Here is a 17768-nt window from a genome sequence, read left to right on the forward strand (position 1 = left end):
TCGCTTTGTAGAAAATACTCATTTATTCCCCATCTTGTTGCATAATGGGTTTTATGTAACTAAAAGTAATAACGTGAAGTATTACGGGAGTTCCAACAACAAAATCACAATCAAGAAAATACAAAATACCCATATTTATATGCTGCATACGCCTACTAAACTGTGTATTTGGCCCTGAATAGCTTTGCACCTAAAGGAAAGAGAAAAAATGTAATCAGTTATATAATCTTTTCTATTTATGAGGAAACAAAGTAATTCCTTGGGAAGACAAAAACATTCATTTCTAACTCTTCATTTATGTTGTGAAAGCAAAAGATATATTTGATAAGATCAATTAAAGTTGTAGCAGCTCCTTGCTTTTGTGACATCCCCACAGCAAATAAAATGTTTGAAAGACTTCTTAATTTTGTCTTTCAGTAACAATGAACACTATAAACAATCCATTTCAGTTCAGTAAGATAAATCTTTTCCATGCCAAGTTTTCCAGTGGCCCAGCCTGATCTGGGAATGAGATGTACTGCAGGTTCCTTCATTAATTTTTTTCTCCATTTGGCTTTTGTGAAAGATCAACAGCAGAGAGCTCAGAATTATGACCTTTGGTAGCATCTTAGGAGCAAGAACTTTTCTAATGCTGATTAGAAGCTGATTTGTTTTTACAGGGGTAGTTTGCAAATGCCATCAGGAAACAGGCTCTCTGGGAATTACATGTAAAACTTTAAAAAGCACAAATTTCTAGCTCAACCTACAGAGATTCTCATTTAGGTTTGCAGTAGACACAGATATCTTTCATTTCCTATTTTTTTTTAAATTTTTACTTATTTATTTGAGAGAGGGAGAGAGAGAGCGCATACAAATGGAGGGGAGGGGAAGAGAGAGGGAGAACCAGACTCCCTGGTTGAGCGGCTGAGCGGCTAAGCGGGGAACCTGATACAGGCCCAATCCCAGGACCCCAGATTATGATCTGAGCCGGAAGTCAGATGCTTAACCAACTGAGCCACCCAGATACCCCTCCTATGTCTTTTTTATAAGTTTTTTTTATGTGATTCTTAATCTCAGTCACTTTAGGAAACTGGTGATTCAGAGATTAAATGAGTGGTAGCAATATCTTTTGTAAAAATGAAGCAACCCAAAAGTCTGCTGGGCAGACTTCCCCACCTTGGCACCCCTGACATTTAGGATGAGCTGATTCTGTGTTGTGGGTGGCCATCCTACAGATTATAAAATATTTTAGCAGCATCCCTGGCCTCTACCCACCAGATTCTCCTAGCACTTCCACTCCCTCGTTACAAAAAGAGAAATGTCCCTAGACATTGCCAAATTGCATTGACAGAATTGCCGCTGATGAAGAACCCCCGCGGTGGCTATAGTACCTCTGCACTGGACCAATACAGGGAGAATCTGCACGCAAGTCCAAATGTCTTTCTTTATTGAGAGTTTAAGATTCACACTAAGGTGCCCCTAGCCAGCTCAGTGGGTGGAGCGTGTGACTCTTGATCTCAGGGGTGTGAGTTTGAGCTCTGTGTGGGGGTAGAGATTACTTATAAATAAAATACTTTTTAAAAAAAGATTCACTCCAAAAATTAAATGAATGATTACCTGTGCCATAGGGAATGTTCAAGATGACTTCGGCCTGGATAATTTTCAAAACAAATTATACTTTGTCTACCTTAACTATAGTGATAGAAAAAAAAATTTGGTGTAATATCTTGTTTTGAGCAGAGTAGTTTTCTGATAAACCCAACAGGGTAATTCATTTTTAAGATATATTCTTCAGTTAGCAAAAATTGACCAGCTCTAGAGAGTTTAGATGACATACTAAATTTCAGAGACCATCTACCAAAAACAATGATTTTTATTTTACATTAAATATTCCTAAGCTACTCTTTCTAAGGATAGGTAGGTAAGAGAAATAGTTAAGTATTATTTGTAAAATATATGTAAATTATGTTCTTATTATGAATTATTAAGATAAATGTATACATGGGCAATTTATATAGTGACATTTTAAATTATTTTGGTACCATTACTTTTACAATATGTTAGTGGTCATGAATTGCTGACTTAAAAATTCTTGTGAATGGTACAATGTTGGTATACAGCACTGTTCAAGTACTGTGGGCATGGCAGAAAGAAAACAGATGAAAAATTCCTGCGAAGAGAAAGGCAATAAACAAATACATATGTCAGTAGTCATAAGTGGTGTAAAGGAAAAGCAGATAAAGACATAAAGATTATGGGAAGGCCTCTAAGTAGATGGTGTGGTCTCACCTGAGGGCAAGGCAGGTAGAGAGTCTGTCCCTTTAGGTCCTCTTTCAAGGAAGACCATTTCCCTAGGGCCAGAGAATACAAACTGTAGTTAATTTTTTATTTTTTATTTTTTTTAGATTTTATTTATTTGACAGTCAGAGATCATGAGTAGGCAGAGAGGCAGGCAGAGAGAGGGGGAAGCAGGCTCCCTGCTGAGCAGAGAGCCCTCTGTGGGGCTCGATCCCAGGACTCTGGGATCATGACCTGAGCCGGAGGCAGAGGCTTTAACCCACTGAGCAACCCAGGCACCCTGTAGTTAATTTTTAATAGAAACAAACACTGTGAGTATCATTCCTAGTTGTATCCCCAAAGATTGAGATTTTGATTTGTTATATTTTCAACATTGTGCATTAATATTTTTCTAAAACTTTTTTTTACAATTTAGGTCTGCGTTTCTTGGTTCGTCTCTGCACAGATATTGGATTAAAAGAAGTTCAAGAATATGCAACAAAACTCAAGAGATTGGAAAAAATGAAAGAAATAAGGGAACAGGTATCTCATATGGGCCGAAAACTGCTGTCTGTTAATTTTCAAAATGTCAGCCTTCTGTAGCTCAACTGAGTGATTCTGAGGGCTTCTCTCAATAAAATAAAGTTGAAATTTTTTTCTGCTATGGCACAAAAGGAAGAATAGCTAAAATTCTACTTTGAGGATAAAATTCTATCAAGAACCACTTCTTAATAGGAGAAAGTGCATCAGAATCAACATACATGGATGATTGCTCATAGACAAATCACTGTAACTTTCCCCAACATAAAATAACTTACAGATTAATTTATGCAGTTAATTTCAATTGGAGTGTCCTGTGGCCCATGGAAGCCAAGCTAAAGACTATATAATAATTGTACTTTCTCTTTAAGCTTTTTCATTATGTAGTAGGACATGGCTCTGAGGATAATATTAATATACATGGAAGCATTTTATTTCTGTGTTTCATGCAATATGTGGAATAACCATGTTCTTATTTTTACTTCTTTGAGAAAATAATCTCTCCTAGGTTTAAGACTGAATATTTAAAAATTTAACACGATTTTTGAGTGTCTGCCTTTCATTGAAAGAAAATATATTCTTTAAGACTAGACTTTTTCAAGAAATTAATTATCTTGGATAATTAAATCTAAAGTCCATGTTTGGTTTCAAAGTATGGTTATCTTTGCTTTGAGATGTGATCTGGTTGTTTTATTCTCAGTTGTTTACGGATTATGAGCATGACATAAATTTTTACCTTAAAAATCCTGTAAAATATCAAGTTGGCATTAAAATGCCATGGTAGGGTATATAGTTTAAAACTTGCTGCGAAGACCAATTTACTACCATTAATCAGTTGCTAAATTAGGTAACCTATGTGAAAGCTTTGTCAAATTAAATGGGTATAAATCAAAATTCAGGTTATCATAATTGTCCTCATAATCACTATTAAATGTGTTTCATTAAGAAGAATCAAAAATAAGTATATATTTCAAACCAAGAACATTATTTAGAGCTTAAAATTAGTTGTTATGTCAAGTTACTTAGTATAGAACCATGGAAATAGTCAAAGTCTTTAAGGCTTCCTAAGTTTAATGATCAGTAGCTTAAGTTTATACTGAACAGAAAACACACAACTAATACAAATTATGGATCATGCATAATACTCTTCTTGCAACTTACAACCTTAAACAAGAAAACTGGCATATGCATTACCATCTCTGATTTAGTAGACTTCTAGTGTTTTACATAATAAATAGCAGCCCTTCTAACTTGTAACTCCTTCAGTTAGAAGCCCTAACCCTTCAGCTAAAAGCCCTTCTAACAAGGGTTGATAACTCTACTGTAGGAAGTCTGATTCTGAGGAGTCCCTGGGAAATGAACTTTAAGGACAGAGACCAAATACTCCCCCTTTAAAGAGATGCAGAGTTGCTTTTGCACAATTTTTTTATTGCTTGATTTTCCCATGCTTAGTTTGAGCCATTATTTATACTGTGCTCTGGTTCTGGTCTTCGTCGTACTTCATCTTTACATAGGCTTCCTCTCTTCCTTTGTCCTCTTACCTCATCTTCTTTCCTTTATGCATTCTCTCTCTGTGGTGTTAAACTCTTTGTCTGGCTGACTGGTGTGAGCTAATATTCTTGTGGACTGTTGGATCATACTATTAAGAATAAATATGTAGGCGAGCATGGGTGGCTCAGTCAGTTGAGCATCTGTCAGTCTGCCTTCAGCTCAGGTCATGATCTCAGGGTCCTGGGATCCAGCCCTGTACCGGGCTCTCTGCTGGGTGGGAAGTCTGCTTCTTGCTCTGCCCTTCACTCCTCTGTTGCTCGCTGTCTCTCTTTCTCTCAAATAAATAAAGCCTTAAAAAAAAAAAAAAAAAAAAGGAGCGACTATGTAAATGTCACTGAGACTGCTTTTCCTTTTTAGTTAGTACTCAGCCTTTTGATTCCTCTTCCATCAAAATATTTATATATACATTGACTATAGTCAGTTTTTATCTGTTTATCTCATAGAACTGACATCCTTCCACTGTCTTTGCTTAAATAATTCCCTAATGACTTAATTAAGAATACTTCAGTAAACTCATACAAGTTACTATTGATGCATTTAGATTAGATCCAGTGTTTCTCTTACTTATTTACTCCAATTATTAACATCTTACAGAGCTTGAGCTGTGCCTCTTTTGGTGATATTTTATCTCTGCCCTCATTGTAATCTGTATAAAACCTAAGGTCACTTTGCTATCTTCTCTCATTATAGTTTATCCTTAATATCTTCTCTCAAATATTACTGGTTAATCTTTCTTTAGAATCAGAGTCACAGTTCTCACCCACAAAGCACTCTCTCTGCAACACCCTTAAAATCAATTTCTCTATTCTTTGGTACTCCGCATTAAATCTTAAACATGTTCTTGATGTTTTCTCACTTATGTTTTGCTTATAAATAGAAAGCGAAGGAGAAAAATAGTGGAAAAGAAAGGTCCTAGGAAGAAGAGACAAAGAGAAAGAATATTCACTATCTGAGAGCTAATTTATCTTTTAATTGTTGCATGTCCCATTTCAGTTTGTGTTTCTGAGATTGTGAGCTCATGGGGCAGAGCATTCTATTTCCTGGCTTGCATAGTTCATAAAACACTTTTAGTTATGAAACAAAGTATAATAAATAAACTTCTGAATTAAGGACACTCTCCTTTTCTAAATTTGAACTTAAAACGTATTGCTTTTTCTCTGTGTGTTTCTTGTTTAGAATCTGTCCTAATGCAGAAACTTAACATTTTTCTATGTAATTAGAATTTCTCCATATAATCATTGTTAATGCCTGCATAATACACTATTATACAGATATGTCTTGATTTCTTTAAGCATTTTCACACTGTTAGATAGTCACATATCTTTTTTAGAATTGGTAACTCTACAGTCAAATTTTGGTGTTTCTTGCCCAAGAAGAACATTTCTATATTGTGAACTTGAGATCATTTTTGAAATGGACCATGTAATTGAAAGCAGGGATATCATAGATAATCACATCAAACTCTTGGAAAGGAATACAAAGTTGACCGTCTGTCTTTATCCTTTCTTCTCTGGAAGTACTAATAACCGTGGAAGTTTTGCCGCAGGAGGGAAAAAACGTGAAGGTGCTGGATGAATGGTCATGAATGATGTTAGCATTCTTCATGGTTCTGGTTACAGTTTTCCCTTTAATTCCACTTGATTACATCTGCTTAACTAGACAATAATAGCAACAGCTAACATTTACTGAGTGCGTGATAGGTACAGGTACTGTTCTAAGTAAGCACTTTATGTGTGTTAACTAATTTAATAATCACAATAGTCCTATGATGTTGGGTATGGCTTTATTATTTTTTTAGTAGATGAGAAAACTGAGACCCATGATGACTAAATAACTTTCTCCAGGCAGACGCTTAGTGACTGAGCCACCAAGGCACCACTTAGCAACATTTTTTAAAGAGATGTTTTATATTTCTTCTTCACTGGACACAAGTCAGCTGCAGGGCATTCTGTCAAACTTGACTATAGTCTGGAAAAGAACAAAATGGGAAGAGCAAGAAATAAAGACTGAGTAAAATGAAAAGGAGGAGAAAACTGTCAGCCAAAATACCAAAGAGGGTTAGAGAACAAAGTACACAAGATTCAGTATGATGAAATTTGATTTTCAGAAGCAAATAGGTGTTCAGCTGGAAGGGGATTTAAAAAAAAAACCTCATTCTCTGGGCACCTGGGTGCCTCAGTCAGTTAAGTATCTGACTCTTGATTTTGGCTCAGGTTATGATCTTAGGGTTGTGAGATTAAGCCCTGTATCCTGCCCTACACTGAGCATGGAGCCTGCTTAAGATTCCTTCTCACTTAAGATTTTCCCTTGAATCCTCCAATCACTCCCTCTTCTCCCCCCACCCCCTGCCCACAAAAAACAAACCAAAACAAAACCCCACATTCTCTGCCCACAGGAGAATGGTAAAGGAAAAAGACCAACAAGGCAGGACCATGAGTGTGAGGAGGGCATAGGTGCTGGTATGCACACTGAATAAGCAGTCGCCTGGGTCACAGGAGTTTCCCTAAGATGAGAATGGAGCTGAACCTTAAGGGATGAGTGGGGGGTAGCTGGGACTAAGATAAAGAAGAGTGTAGCAGACAGAGAGGGTCCATAGAAAGAGGAAGCACCAAGCTGTGCGGGCTGCCTTTTACTCACAAAGTAGGAGGGGCGGTCAGTTTCAAAAGGTGAAAAGGGCATCTTGGTTCTTTCTACAGTTTGGTGACCGTGGCCATTGTTGCTATAAACATTGGGGTACAGATGGCCCTTCTTTTCACTACATCTGTTATCTTTGGGGTAAACAAGGTGGTGGGTATTAGGGAGGGCACGTATTGCATGGAGCACTGGGTGTGGTGCAAAAACAGTGAATACTGTTACACTGAAAAGAAATTAAAAAAAAAAAAAAAAGACGAAACTCCTAAACTGGGGGGGAAAAGGTGAAAAGGACAGAATGTGGTACATTAAAAACATGCTTGCTCTGTGGGGCCTGGGGGCAGAGGCTGAACCAGCAGTGGGGAGGCCCCTGGAGGCTGACACTGTCGTGTCCTTATGTGTTATGTGTCCAGCAGGACACGGTGTCCTGGGAGTAGGAGAAGAAGAGAAGTCATTGAATCAAGCCAGGTTTTAGGTTTCTTGGTGAGTGGAGCAGAAAGACAAGTGGGTGAACAAGGAGCCTGGAGGTCCTGATGGAGATATACTTAAAGTGGTGGGGTGATAGTAGGCTGCAAATAAAGTGAGGTTTTAAGGGACTTAATTTAGGAAAAGATGGCTGAAAGCCAAAGGATTGGGAAATTCTAGATGAGAGCAAAGAATAGATGCAATGGGGTGAAGAATGTAGTGATGGTGGAAAGTGCTCCCTTTTCTAAATTGTCCTATTATAAACATACGGTTACTAAAGCAGGATGCAAGATCTCGTCTCACATTTGATTTGAAAAAATTTCAAGTTACATGGGCATTTGTCTTTTTAAGTTTATTTTATAGTATTGTGTTGTAGGTGTTTTAGATAAGCTAGAAATAATCTGTGGAGAAATAAAATCTGATTATAGACATTAAAATGTTTATTTTGTTACATCATCATTTCTAGATTTTCAAAAGAGAAGGGGCAAAGGGAAGAGATGGGATTTCAAGGGAGGTTTCCTTTTTAACAGAAAAAATGTGAGCATGTTTACATGTATTTAGAAGTCCTGAGTTTTAGGACGGTATTCCATTTTACAGAAATGAGTCTTGAATTATTGAAAGGAAATTTTTTTCTTCCTAGCAGACCACTATCTCAATAACCCCATCCATAATCTGATGATTTACAAGCATCTGGGGAGTTGTCAGGGTCAGGGTTTTTCCTTTAAATTAAATATGAAATTGAGTTTATGTTATTGAAAATCTAAATAAGATACCAACCTGTGTTTATAACTTTTAAGTCAGTTGCAGAGTAAATATTTATTAAAAGCTGTCTGATTCTGGTCACTGACTGCCATGTCCGTCTAAACACAGCATTAGGCATACGAGAATCTGGCAGTATGACTTGAGGCCGATTTGGTGTCAATACAAAAAGTCTAACACATAAGCAGAACACAAAATAACTGTAAACTGCTTCAAGAAACCCAAGAATGTCACAGCTTGGAGATAGTTTTTATGTTTTAAGGGTGAGCTTGTACCTACAAAAATGGACTACTGAACAGATCTTAGGTGTTTTGTGAGATATTAGTTGTGCTTTTATTGTAGAAGTTGAATTTCAAAAGCCAGTTTATCTTTCCCTTCCCCAAAATAGTTCAAGTCCAGCCATTATAGAGTAGGACTAGCTCAGGAAATAGCCCTTCTGTGGATTCCCTTGTCTCCTGCTAGCCCCCTGGTTTAAGAACTGAACTTTCATATCAGAATATTGGGTTTGTAAGCAACGTCACCCTGCACGTGTAAGTGGAAGTGCTCCCTGAGTATTTCATAAGGACTGAAGACCTGGTAGCAGGCAGGCTATGAGCGCTTTATTCACACAACAGCCTCATCTTTTCTCCCATTAAGTCCACTCTTGGGTAAGGAGCAATTCGAACCCAGCTTTAAGGGGAGAAGGAGCAGTGAATCTTAAGGGCAACAGAGAAACGTTAATTTAAAATCAACATTTAATTATATTCAACTTTGAGGGTCTATCATTTATTGTTTGAAACTCATCTTCTTGTTCTAGCGCATAAAGTCTGGCAGAGACAGCAGTGGGGGCTCCCGCAGCAGAAGAGAAGGGAGTGCCGGCAGTGGTAAGTATTTCCCATTTCCTTGAAATACTGGTTTTGACAAGTGGGTAGTACATGGGCTACTAGAAACACCTTGAATTAAAAAAAAAAAAAAAAAATGTCCTTTGTTTGCTTGTTCTATACACAATAAAAGTCACTTAGTGTAATTAATTTTGTAAGCAGTCTGCTATGTAAATGACTGTAAATGTTAGTGGATTTTACTTCTTAACTAACCATACCTGTTTCTGCTAAGTGATAATTAAATAAGTTCATGCTGCATATATGAACATGGATGTCCATACTAATGAGGTTTTACTGTATTATATTTTTTAAATTTACATTTTAAGGTAGTACCATGAGAAGTAAGATGATCTTAAAGAACACTGGCAGTCCTGAGTCTTTACACTTTTCTTGTAGAAATAGTGTGAGTCTTGAAATTAGGAGACATGGTTCATTACAGCCTTCTATCTTTGGACCAACCATGTAAATGCTGGAGGCTTTAAGTGATTTCTAAATTTGTTTGCATCTTTCAGCTCCTTGAATTTGATTGCTTGTCACACCATTATTTAATAAGAAGATTGTTAAGTTTTCCTTTTCTCTTTCTTCCTCAACAAAATCTACCTCCTCTGTCTACATCAGGGGGTAGTAAAAGTTAAACTTCATAGAAATTTGGTGGTTTGAAAGAAACTAATTGGAAAAATAAATGTGAAATTGGGACCTAGAAATACACATATATTCTCTTATATCCATACTCAGCACTCTCATGCTTAAGTGATCCAAGTCCATGCTACTGCTCAACTTCATTCTTCCATCTCTTGATCTAGAAGTCAGGACAAAGACAAATGGGGACCCTTAGTTCAGGTGGGTCTTTCATTCATTCACATTTATTGGGTGCATACCAGGTGCCAGATAGATACTGTGCTAAGTGCTGAGGACATGTGGATGAGTAAGACATGGTCCCTGGGTCCAGGGAAATTAACATCTAGTTGGAAAGACACAAGTTTCAGGTGCTGCTAAGACTGCTTCTGTGCTGGAAGAAATGCATGTGTGTATTCTAAATTTCCTGAGGATAGAAGCTGCAGCAGGGATAAAGATTCTTTCCTGAGTTCTAAGCTCTGCTTTGCCAGATAGGTTTAAGCAGTTACAGTCATCAGTAGCATCTAGTTCTAGCAAGACAATTTGATTCTCTAAGGAGCAGTCCAGCTTCTCCAGCTGAACCTCACAGTCCTTGCCTTTTTACCCTTGAGTCACAGGAGTCTTCACTCAGAGTTTCAGAAGTTGGTAGAAGCAGCTTTCAGCTTGAGTCCCAGGAATGCCAAGAGCAGTCTGCCACAGCAGGGAGTAACCATTTACAATCTGGTCAGCCCTCCATGGTCATACTGGGTATTGACATCTCCATAGTGTCCCTTTACCCTCAGATGTCACCTCAGTTCTGTTAACCTGGCCCCATTCCTGCTTTCATGTGTTCACATAACCCTCCGGGCTTGAACTTAACTGAGTCTTGGGTCTGAGAGATCTGTCCCAACAGTTCTGGTAAGCTGGAGAGCTAAAGGCCTACAACTTGTTATCCAAAGCCTGTTGTGTCAAGTGTGTTGTGGAATTCAGCATTTTTTGAAGTTTAGAGAAGTATTATCGTGCAGTAGCCATATATAATACCGATGGAGATCATCTCAGTCAAATATAACTATTACTAATTTGGCAAAATATGTTAATAATAACATATTATTATGTTATTATAATGTTAACAACATTTATGATATATGATGGTTAAAATATTTATGATAAATGATGGTTAACATTTATGATAAACGATGGTTAAAATGATGGTTAAAAATAACTTCAGGTCAAGTCAGGCTTTATGCCCATGAAGTTTACCTATTGCTACCTAAAAACTTGGCTTTCATGAGCTTTTGAATTTGAAATTGTAGATGAGGGATCAGGGACCTGTATGTACCAAAAATGTCCCTAATGGGCAAGGATTCAGCACACAAGGCTTTGTGCCTTAGTTAAGAGGAACTTAGGTTCAACAGACCAACTTGCTGCTCCCTATTCATAGTTGCTCTTAGGAGGCAAGCAGTTTGTGATACAAGCTTTTTTGAAATTGAATGTCCTTCAAGAAATAATTATCTTGAGTAACCCCTAGGGAAATATTATGTATTTATCAAAATTCTAGGACCAAGTCACCATCTTCTAAGTTTTCTATACTTCCTCTAAAAATCTTAAGTTCATGGGCGCCTGGGTGGCTCAGTGGGTTAGGCCGCTGCCTTCGGCTCAGGTCATGATCCCAGGGTCCTGGGATCGAGTCCCGCATCGGGCTCTCTGCTGAGTGGAGAGCCTGCTTTCCTCTCTCTCTCTCTGCCTGACTCTCTGCCTACTTGTGATCTCTCTCTGTCAAATGAATAAATAAAATCTTTTAAAAAAAAAATAAATAAATAAATAAAAATCTTAAGTTCAGGGTTACCATCCAGTTCCTTCTAGAACAGCCCCCAACAGCCTATGTTAAGTTCTCAGAGCCTTCTCTGGTAATTCATAAGCTTGCAAAATGTAACCAGTGTTAACGCCTAAACCTGAGCCTGAGTTACCCAGATGTCTGGAATGTTTGAAAACCTGCTCTAGAAACATCAGGTCCAGGGCATGCTCTAAAAACCTTGAATCGGTTGGTGCTGAGCCAGATCCCAGATGACACTGGTCCAGAGACTAATGTCTGCCTCTTTAGAAACATCAGAAAGATCAAAGTGTGCTTCAGAGGCCACTAAGGTGCCAGATCCTTCAACATGAAGATTGGTTCAGCCCCCGCTCCCCCCAAGGTGACCTCTCTGTAATACTCCTTAAATCATGCTATGTCTCAGAACAAAATGAAATACCTCACCTGGGCCTGGGACTTCCACCTTGGTCAGGGTTAGTTCAGTGAAGAAAGGTGTGGCTGCTCCAGATCTGATACCTGAGGGCAGGGAAGGAGAGGCCTTTCTATTACAAATACACCTCCTGCTCCTGGTTTCTCTTTTTAATACATTTTCTTTTCTCTCATCCAGTCCATTTCAGCCCAACACAATCAGTTCTAGTGTACAAATAAGCTTTATTCTCACAGGAGGAAATTTTGGAGTGGAAATTCTGTGTTATTAGGGCATTTTTACAAGCTGGGTTTCATGTTGCTTGGTTCTTTTGGCACAAGTTTAAAGCATTAGCTACTTCCTTTTCAGGGTTCTTATTTGCTTTTTTCTCCTACCATTTGCCTTTTTGTTTCTTATTTCCTGATCCCTTCAGTTACATGGTGTCCCAGACTTCATTTCCTCCTGCAACCCAAGCTGGAATGCTTCTTTCAGTGACCTTGCTGGTTCCACCCTGACACTTTCTCAATAATCATATTTTTTGCCTTTTTTTTCTCCAGCTCTTTGCACAGGCCACAGGATAAGCTATCCTGGCTTTGAAGTCTGAATAAACCATGCTGTGGATGCCTCTCTCTCGCTTTCTCTTCCCTTTCATCTCATGGGGCCCTCCCAAAGCACCCTGCAGCACAGCACACTGTGGGTGTGCCTTCCTCACCAGCAGTCTTGCTGCCACTCCACCAGCCCCAGTCACTGTCTGCAGAGTGGCCACTGGCCCCCTTATTATACCTCAGCTAGGACTTCCCAGTACAAACCCACATGCGACAGGCCCCAATCTTACCCATCATCCACTTCTACCTGTGAAACCTAGAGATGCACATTTACATCTTTATGTGGAAATACTTGACACTTCTGTCTGGATTAGATCCACAGGTCAGATAGTGGAAAGGGTTGATTTTCCAAATGCATCCAAAAGAGGCCAGCCTTAAGCTGTTAAAATAAATGCAATGCCTACAACTAGATTTTTAGAGTATTAGAGTATTGCCCAGGAGCGAGGATCATAGGGAACTTAAATATCAGAATTACTAGTTTATATAAAATGAAATCTTGAGGGCCCTTGAAAATCGTCCACTTTTTTTTTTGTGTGGATCAGTCTAGTCCTACTACAGCCTTATTTTTGCTTAGTTTATTTAATAAGCCTCAGCTTCTATCCTCTTCAGTGGGTCTCCCCAATTTTAGCCTGTGGCAAAATCACCCGGAAGTCTTGTGACAACAGCCTGCTGAGCTGCTAGTCCAGCATTTTTAAAAAATTTTATTCATTTATTTGACACACACAGAGAGAGAAAGTGAGGGCTAGCACAAACAGGGGGAGTGGGAAAGGGAGAAGCAGGCTTCCCGCTGAGCAGGGAGCCTGATGTGGGGCTTGATCCCAGGACCCAGGATGATGACCTGAGCCCAAGGCAGATGTTTAACTGACTGAGCCACCCAGGCACCCCTAGTCCAGCATTTCTGAGCCAGTCTGGGTCACGCCCAGGAATTTGCATTTCTGACGAGGTCCCAGCTGATGCTGATAGATCTTAAATGACATATTACAAGAGTAAATGTGATATAGTGTGTATAGAAAGGTTGCTGCTACTATTACCACCAAATATAAATTCACAGTAGCAGCAGTCATCCAGCCTCTGGCCTCATGCCCTAGCTCTCTCACTCCTGAGTATATTACCCTGGGAGGTGGTGTGAGCTTGAAACTAACTTAAAATTACATGCTTGATTCATGGAAGGGGACTCAGTACAATGCCTGACACACACTCAATGCTGAGTAGCTATTACTATTATTAACTTGATACAAACTGTTAAAAAGCCATAATGTTAGGTTAAGAATATTGACTATCCATTCCAGGATTTTCAGTACTTTAGTTTGTTTTTGTAGAGTTAACTTAAAATGAAATGAACATGTTTTAACTCCTTGAAGTAGAAACCTATGACTCTTTTAAGACCCACATTTGGGGTTAAGATTTCAGCTGCTCAGTGCAAAAACATCAAACAATTCAGAAAAAAGTTAAGTCACACTGAAAGTCAGCTTCCACAAGGAGAGCTATATTCCAAGTTCCAAGTTCCAAGTCTCCATAGTCAGCCTATGTATGGTCTACATGGATAAGCCAGGTGAGAGGAGCAATCGTATTCCTGCCTAATGTGTTGCCTTGAGTTAAAAGACCAAGAAATCTGCAGAATACATCTGCTTCTCATGGGTATCTGTCCTCAAGAAACAAGAGTGCCTTCTTGTAACGCACTTTACATGATGGTTGCATTTTGGGACTTGAGTGCTATGTTATGAATGTTTCATTTTAAAATTGTTTTTATTTACTCTGTGTGCTACTTAGTTTGCTGCATTTTTTAGTTTTTATTATGTCTTGGTTGCGAACTTTTCCTGTGACAGTGTATCTCTTAGTTTTACACTAAAATGATTTTATAATGAAAGTGAGGAGGGTAATATGATTCAGTGAGCAGAAATTAACTTTTATAGACAACTTTTTGAGGAACATGTCTTTTATAAAATATATTGTAACCATGTTTTGTTTTTTAAATTTGGAATTTTGTTGTAAGACTATAGTCCAAGGGTAAGTTTTTTGGGTTTTGTTTTTGTTTTTTGTTTTTTTTAACTAGAATACCTTCTCACAGTTTTGGGGACCTCAGTGATGTCCCAGGCAGAGTGAACAACTCATGCTTAGTGACCACCACCTATGGACGGACAAAAGATTACAGCCTAAGGAGGTAGGATAGGAAAAGCACATGTAAATATATCTAAATTCAAAGAATCACATCAATAAAATGTAGCTGACCTCTAAGAAGAAAGGGAGTGAGTATGAATGGGGCAAAAAAAGCCTGGAGAAGGCCAGAGGGACTGAGGACTCATTTCACCAGCTTGTCACTCCTTTCCGCTTCAGTTCCAGCGTAAGTGCCCTCTTCACCTCAGAAAGCCAAAGAGGAAATGTGCTGAATGCCCTTAGTATCTAAGCATTTGGAAGCTAGTATATACAAGGGAACTTTATTAGCAATAAGTATTAGAAGAGAATTGATAGTACTCACTGTGGCACCAAAGTATGCTCTGTGCCACAGATTCTGAAGAAGTTTCTCTTGCGTTTTGCTGGTGTCATCTCCTAACGTGTCATCTGTTGTTCTAGTACAGTGTTCTCTAAGCCAGGGGGTCAGCACACTTTTATGTAAAGAACCAGGTAGTAGACAGTTGAGGCTCCAGGGCCATATACATACTTGTGGTGTCACAAAGGCAGGCACAGACAGCATGTAAGCAAGTGGCTATAGCTGGGCTCTCTGAAACATCATGTTTGACGCTGAAATTTGAATGGCGTATAAATTTCATGTGTCACAAATATTGTTACCCTTTTGCTTTTTTCCCCAAGCTTTAAAAATGTCTGAACCATGCTTAGCTCACTAGATGTTCAAAAAGGGGGTAGGCCAGGTTTGGCTCCCAGATTATAATTTGCTAATTCCTGCTCTAGGCCATGCTCTCCATAAATAATTCCTGGGTGTGACAGGTGGGGGCCTTCAGGTTACCCTCTTTTAAAGCACTGATTTCAGCTATCTAATCCATGCACATAGCTTGTGCAATAAGATTCTTTATCACTGACCTTTTCCTCTTAAAACTGTCTTAGCTGTTTACATCCTGGCCACCTCCAAATACGTCATACACATAATAACAGAGTGTGTGAGGTTTTGTGTCTTCAACAGAACATGCTCCTTTCCTTTGGCCCTTGGCTTATTGCCCTGCATTTGAGGTCATTGTAATTAATTTCTCAGTCCTGGTATTCATTCAACATCTGTGGACCTCTTTTTCTAAGTCACCATATTGTACATGACCTTGGGCAAGTCACTTTATCTCTTTGTCACAGATTCCTTGTCAGTCAAATGGAAGTGAAAATAGGATCTACCTAATAGGGTTGTTGAGAGGAGGAGATAGGTTAATACATAGAAAACACTTAAGACAGTGACACAGGCAAGCACCTGATAAGGGTGATTCCTATTTGACCAAGGAGAACAGGGGCAGTACCTGAAATTCTGGTATCCACATGTGGGTATAGTGAGGATCCATGTTCTTTGCTCTCCTGGATGTATGACCTTGGAGTTTATTACTCTTAGAGTTTTTCCTACCACAGGGTTACATTTATCAATGCATAAAGGTAAACGTCAAGTGAACCTCTCTCTTACTACAGACTTTACTTACAAAGTTTGTAAAAGGGTTTTTTTAAAAACAAAATTCTCTGAAAAACAGTCTGAGGGGTTTGAAGTGGCGGGGGGGTGGGAGGTTGGGGTACCAGGTGGTGGGTATTATAGAGGGCACGGCTTGCATGGAGCACTGGGTGTGGTGAAAAAATAATGAATACTGTTTTTCTGAAAATAAATAAATTGAAAAAAAAAACATAAAAAAAACAAAATTCTAGAAATTGTATATGCAAATGACTGTTGTATTTTGAAGTTAACACTTTGGAAAGCTGGATATTTATTCCAATAATGCTGTTAGTCAAAACATTTGTGAAACTCCTCTTTTGGTATTTCCATCAGAAGCAAATTACAAAAAGCCCAGGAAATCCTATCTAGACATTTTACTGATATATGTAATATATGTATTTAAATCTGATGAAATATGTAAAACACATGTATATTACATATATCTGTAAAATATATGTACACATTTTATATATACATGAGCACACACACATACATATACACATACACACATATTTTATCAGTTCTTTTTTCCTTTTATGTCTTTTTGTTTATCAATAAATAAGCATTTGTCAAGTTCCCGACCATAGCAGATATTTAATAAGTGCCAATTCCCTTTCAACTTCTCCCTCTCCCATACATTTATATACCAGGTACTGAGTTAAGCATTTAAGATATACAAAATATAACTCAAAAATCAATAATTTGGGGTGCTTGGGTGGCTCATTTGGTTAAGTGTCCAACTCTTGATCTCAGCTCAAGTCTCGATCTCACAGTCATGAGAGTTCAAGCCCTGCATTAGGCTCCATGCTCAGCCCAAATGAGCTTTTAAGAAGTGTGATAAATGAGTTATCTACTTTGCATACATCTTTACTGATTCCCTCCACAGCTTCTTCACCTGAGTACTGCCTATTATAGTAGCTATCACAGTCAACTTTTCCAATTTTGATATGCCCCTGTTAGCTGTTTTATTGGGTAATAATACAATTAGGTCAATGGGAGTAAGGAGTAAGGGGTGAAGTTAAACTGAGAATTGCAACTTTAACAATATAAAAAGGATCTGAAGTTTTACAGTAAAACTAGGCCCCAGCAATGGGCCTCCTAAAATTATATGAGGATTATATCATCTGAGCTGATAATGCCATTACTTTCTTAGACAGTAGGGGTTGGAAGGGTACTTTGGATCCATAGCTATGGTACACTGCCCCTTAACTTTCAAAAGTGGCAGAGGCAAAGGAAGGTCAGCTTTGTCATAAGAAGAGAATAGATCATTTGCAAGTTGTGCTACAAAGTACATAGATGTAAATCGGATAGTAGATTCATGCTGAAGGTCTCAAAAGTTCTGTATGATGTTCTTCAGTATTTCTAGATATAAAGAAAAATTTATTTATACTTACTGAATGAGAGAAGATCTTCCATAGTGATTGCATCTTTGTAGGTGCCATCTTGGAGATGGGAGGAGAGAGATCAAAGGTATTTTTTAATGTCTAATGGATAGTGAAATCAGAGTTAACAGCTCACCAAAAGAGAATCGTTTAAAAAGAGATTGAAAAGAGTAAGGGGCACTGTGTTTGTAACATATTCAGAGGAATAGGAAGAATTTTTTAGAAGGTTTCATTTTAGATAGCACTTTCAAAAAATAAGAAATCCGGGATGGTTG

At 38.4% G+C, this 17768-nt stretch overlaps 1 protein-coding gene and 1 long non-coding RNA gene across 5 annotated transcripts in view; one reads left to right on the forward strand and one right to left on the reverse strand.

The window, feature by feature from the left end:
• Window positions 1–17768, forward strand: part of IFT88 (intraflagellar transport 88) — a 155175-nt gene that overhangs the window by 120952 nt on the left and 16455 nt on the right. For all 4 annotated transcript variants that reach the window (XM_044249390.1, XM_044249391.1, XM_044249392.1 and 1 more), the window contains 2 exons: window positions 2693–2799; window positions 8999–9065. In XM_044249390.1, the coding sequence (XP_044105325.1) occupies window positions 2693–2799; window positions 8999–9065 (174 nt within the window). The remainder of the gene's footprint in view (window positions 1–2692; window positions 2800–8998; window positions 9066–17768) is intronic.
• Window positions 6124–17663, reverse strand: LOC122906907. Its single transcript, XR_006384635.1, has 3 exons — window positions 17506–17663; window positions 11911–11982; window positions 6124–6315 (listed from the first exon to the last, which is right to left on the reverse strand). It is a non-coding gene; the product is annotated as an uncharacterized LOC122906907 (long non-coding RNA).

This window comes from Neovison vison, chromosome 5 (assembly GCF_020171115.1).
Source record: "Neovison vison isolate M4711 chromosome 5, ASM_NN_V1, whole genome shotgun sequence".
Classification (NCBI taxonomy): Eukaryota; Metazoa; Chordata; class Mammalia; order Carnivora; family Mustelidae; genus Neogale; species Neogale vison.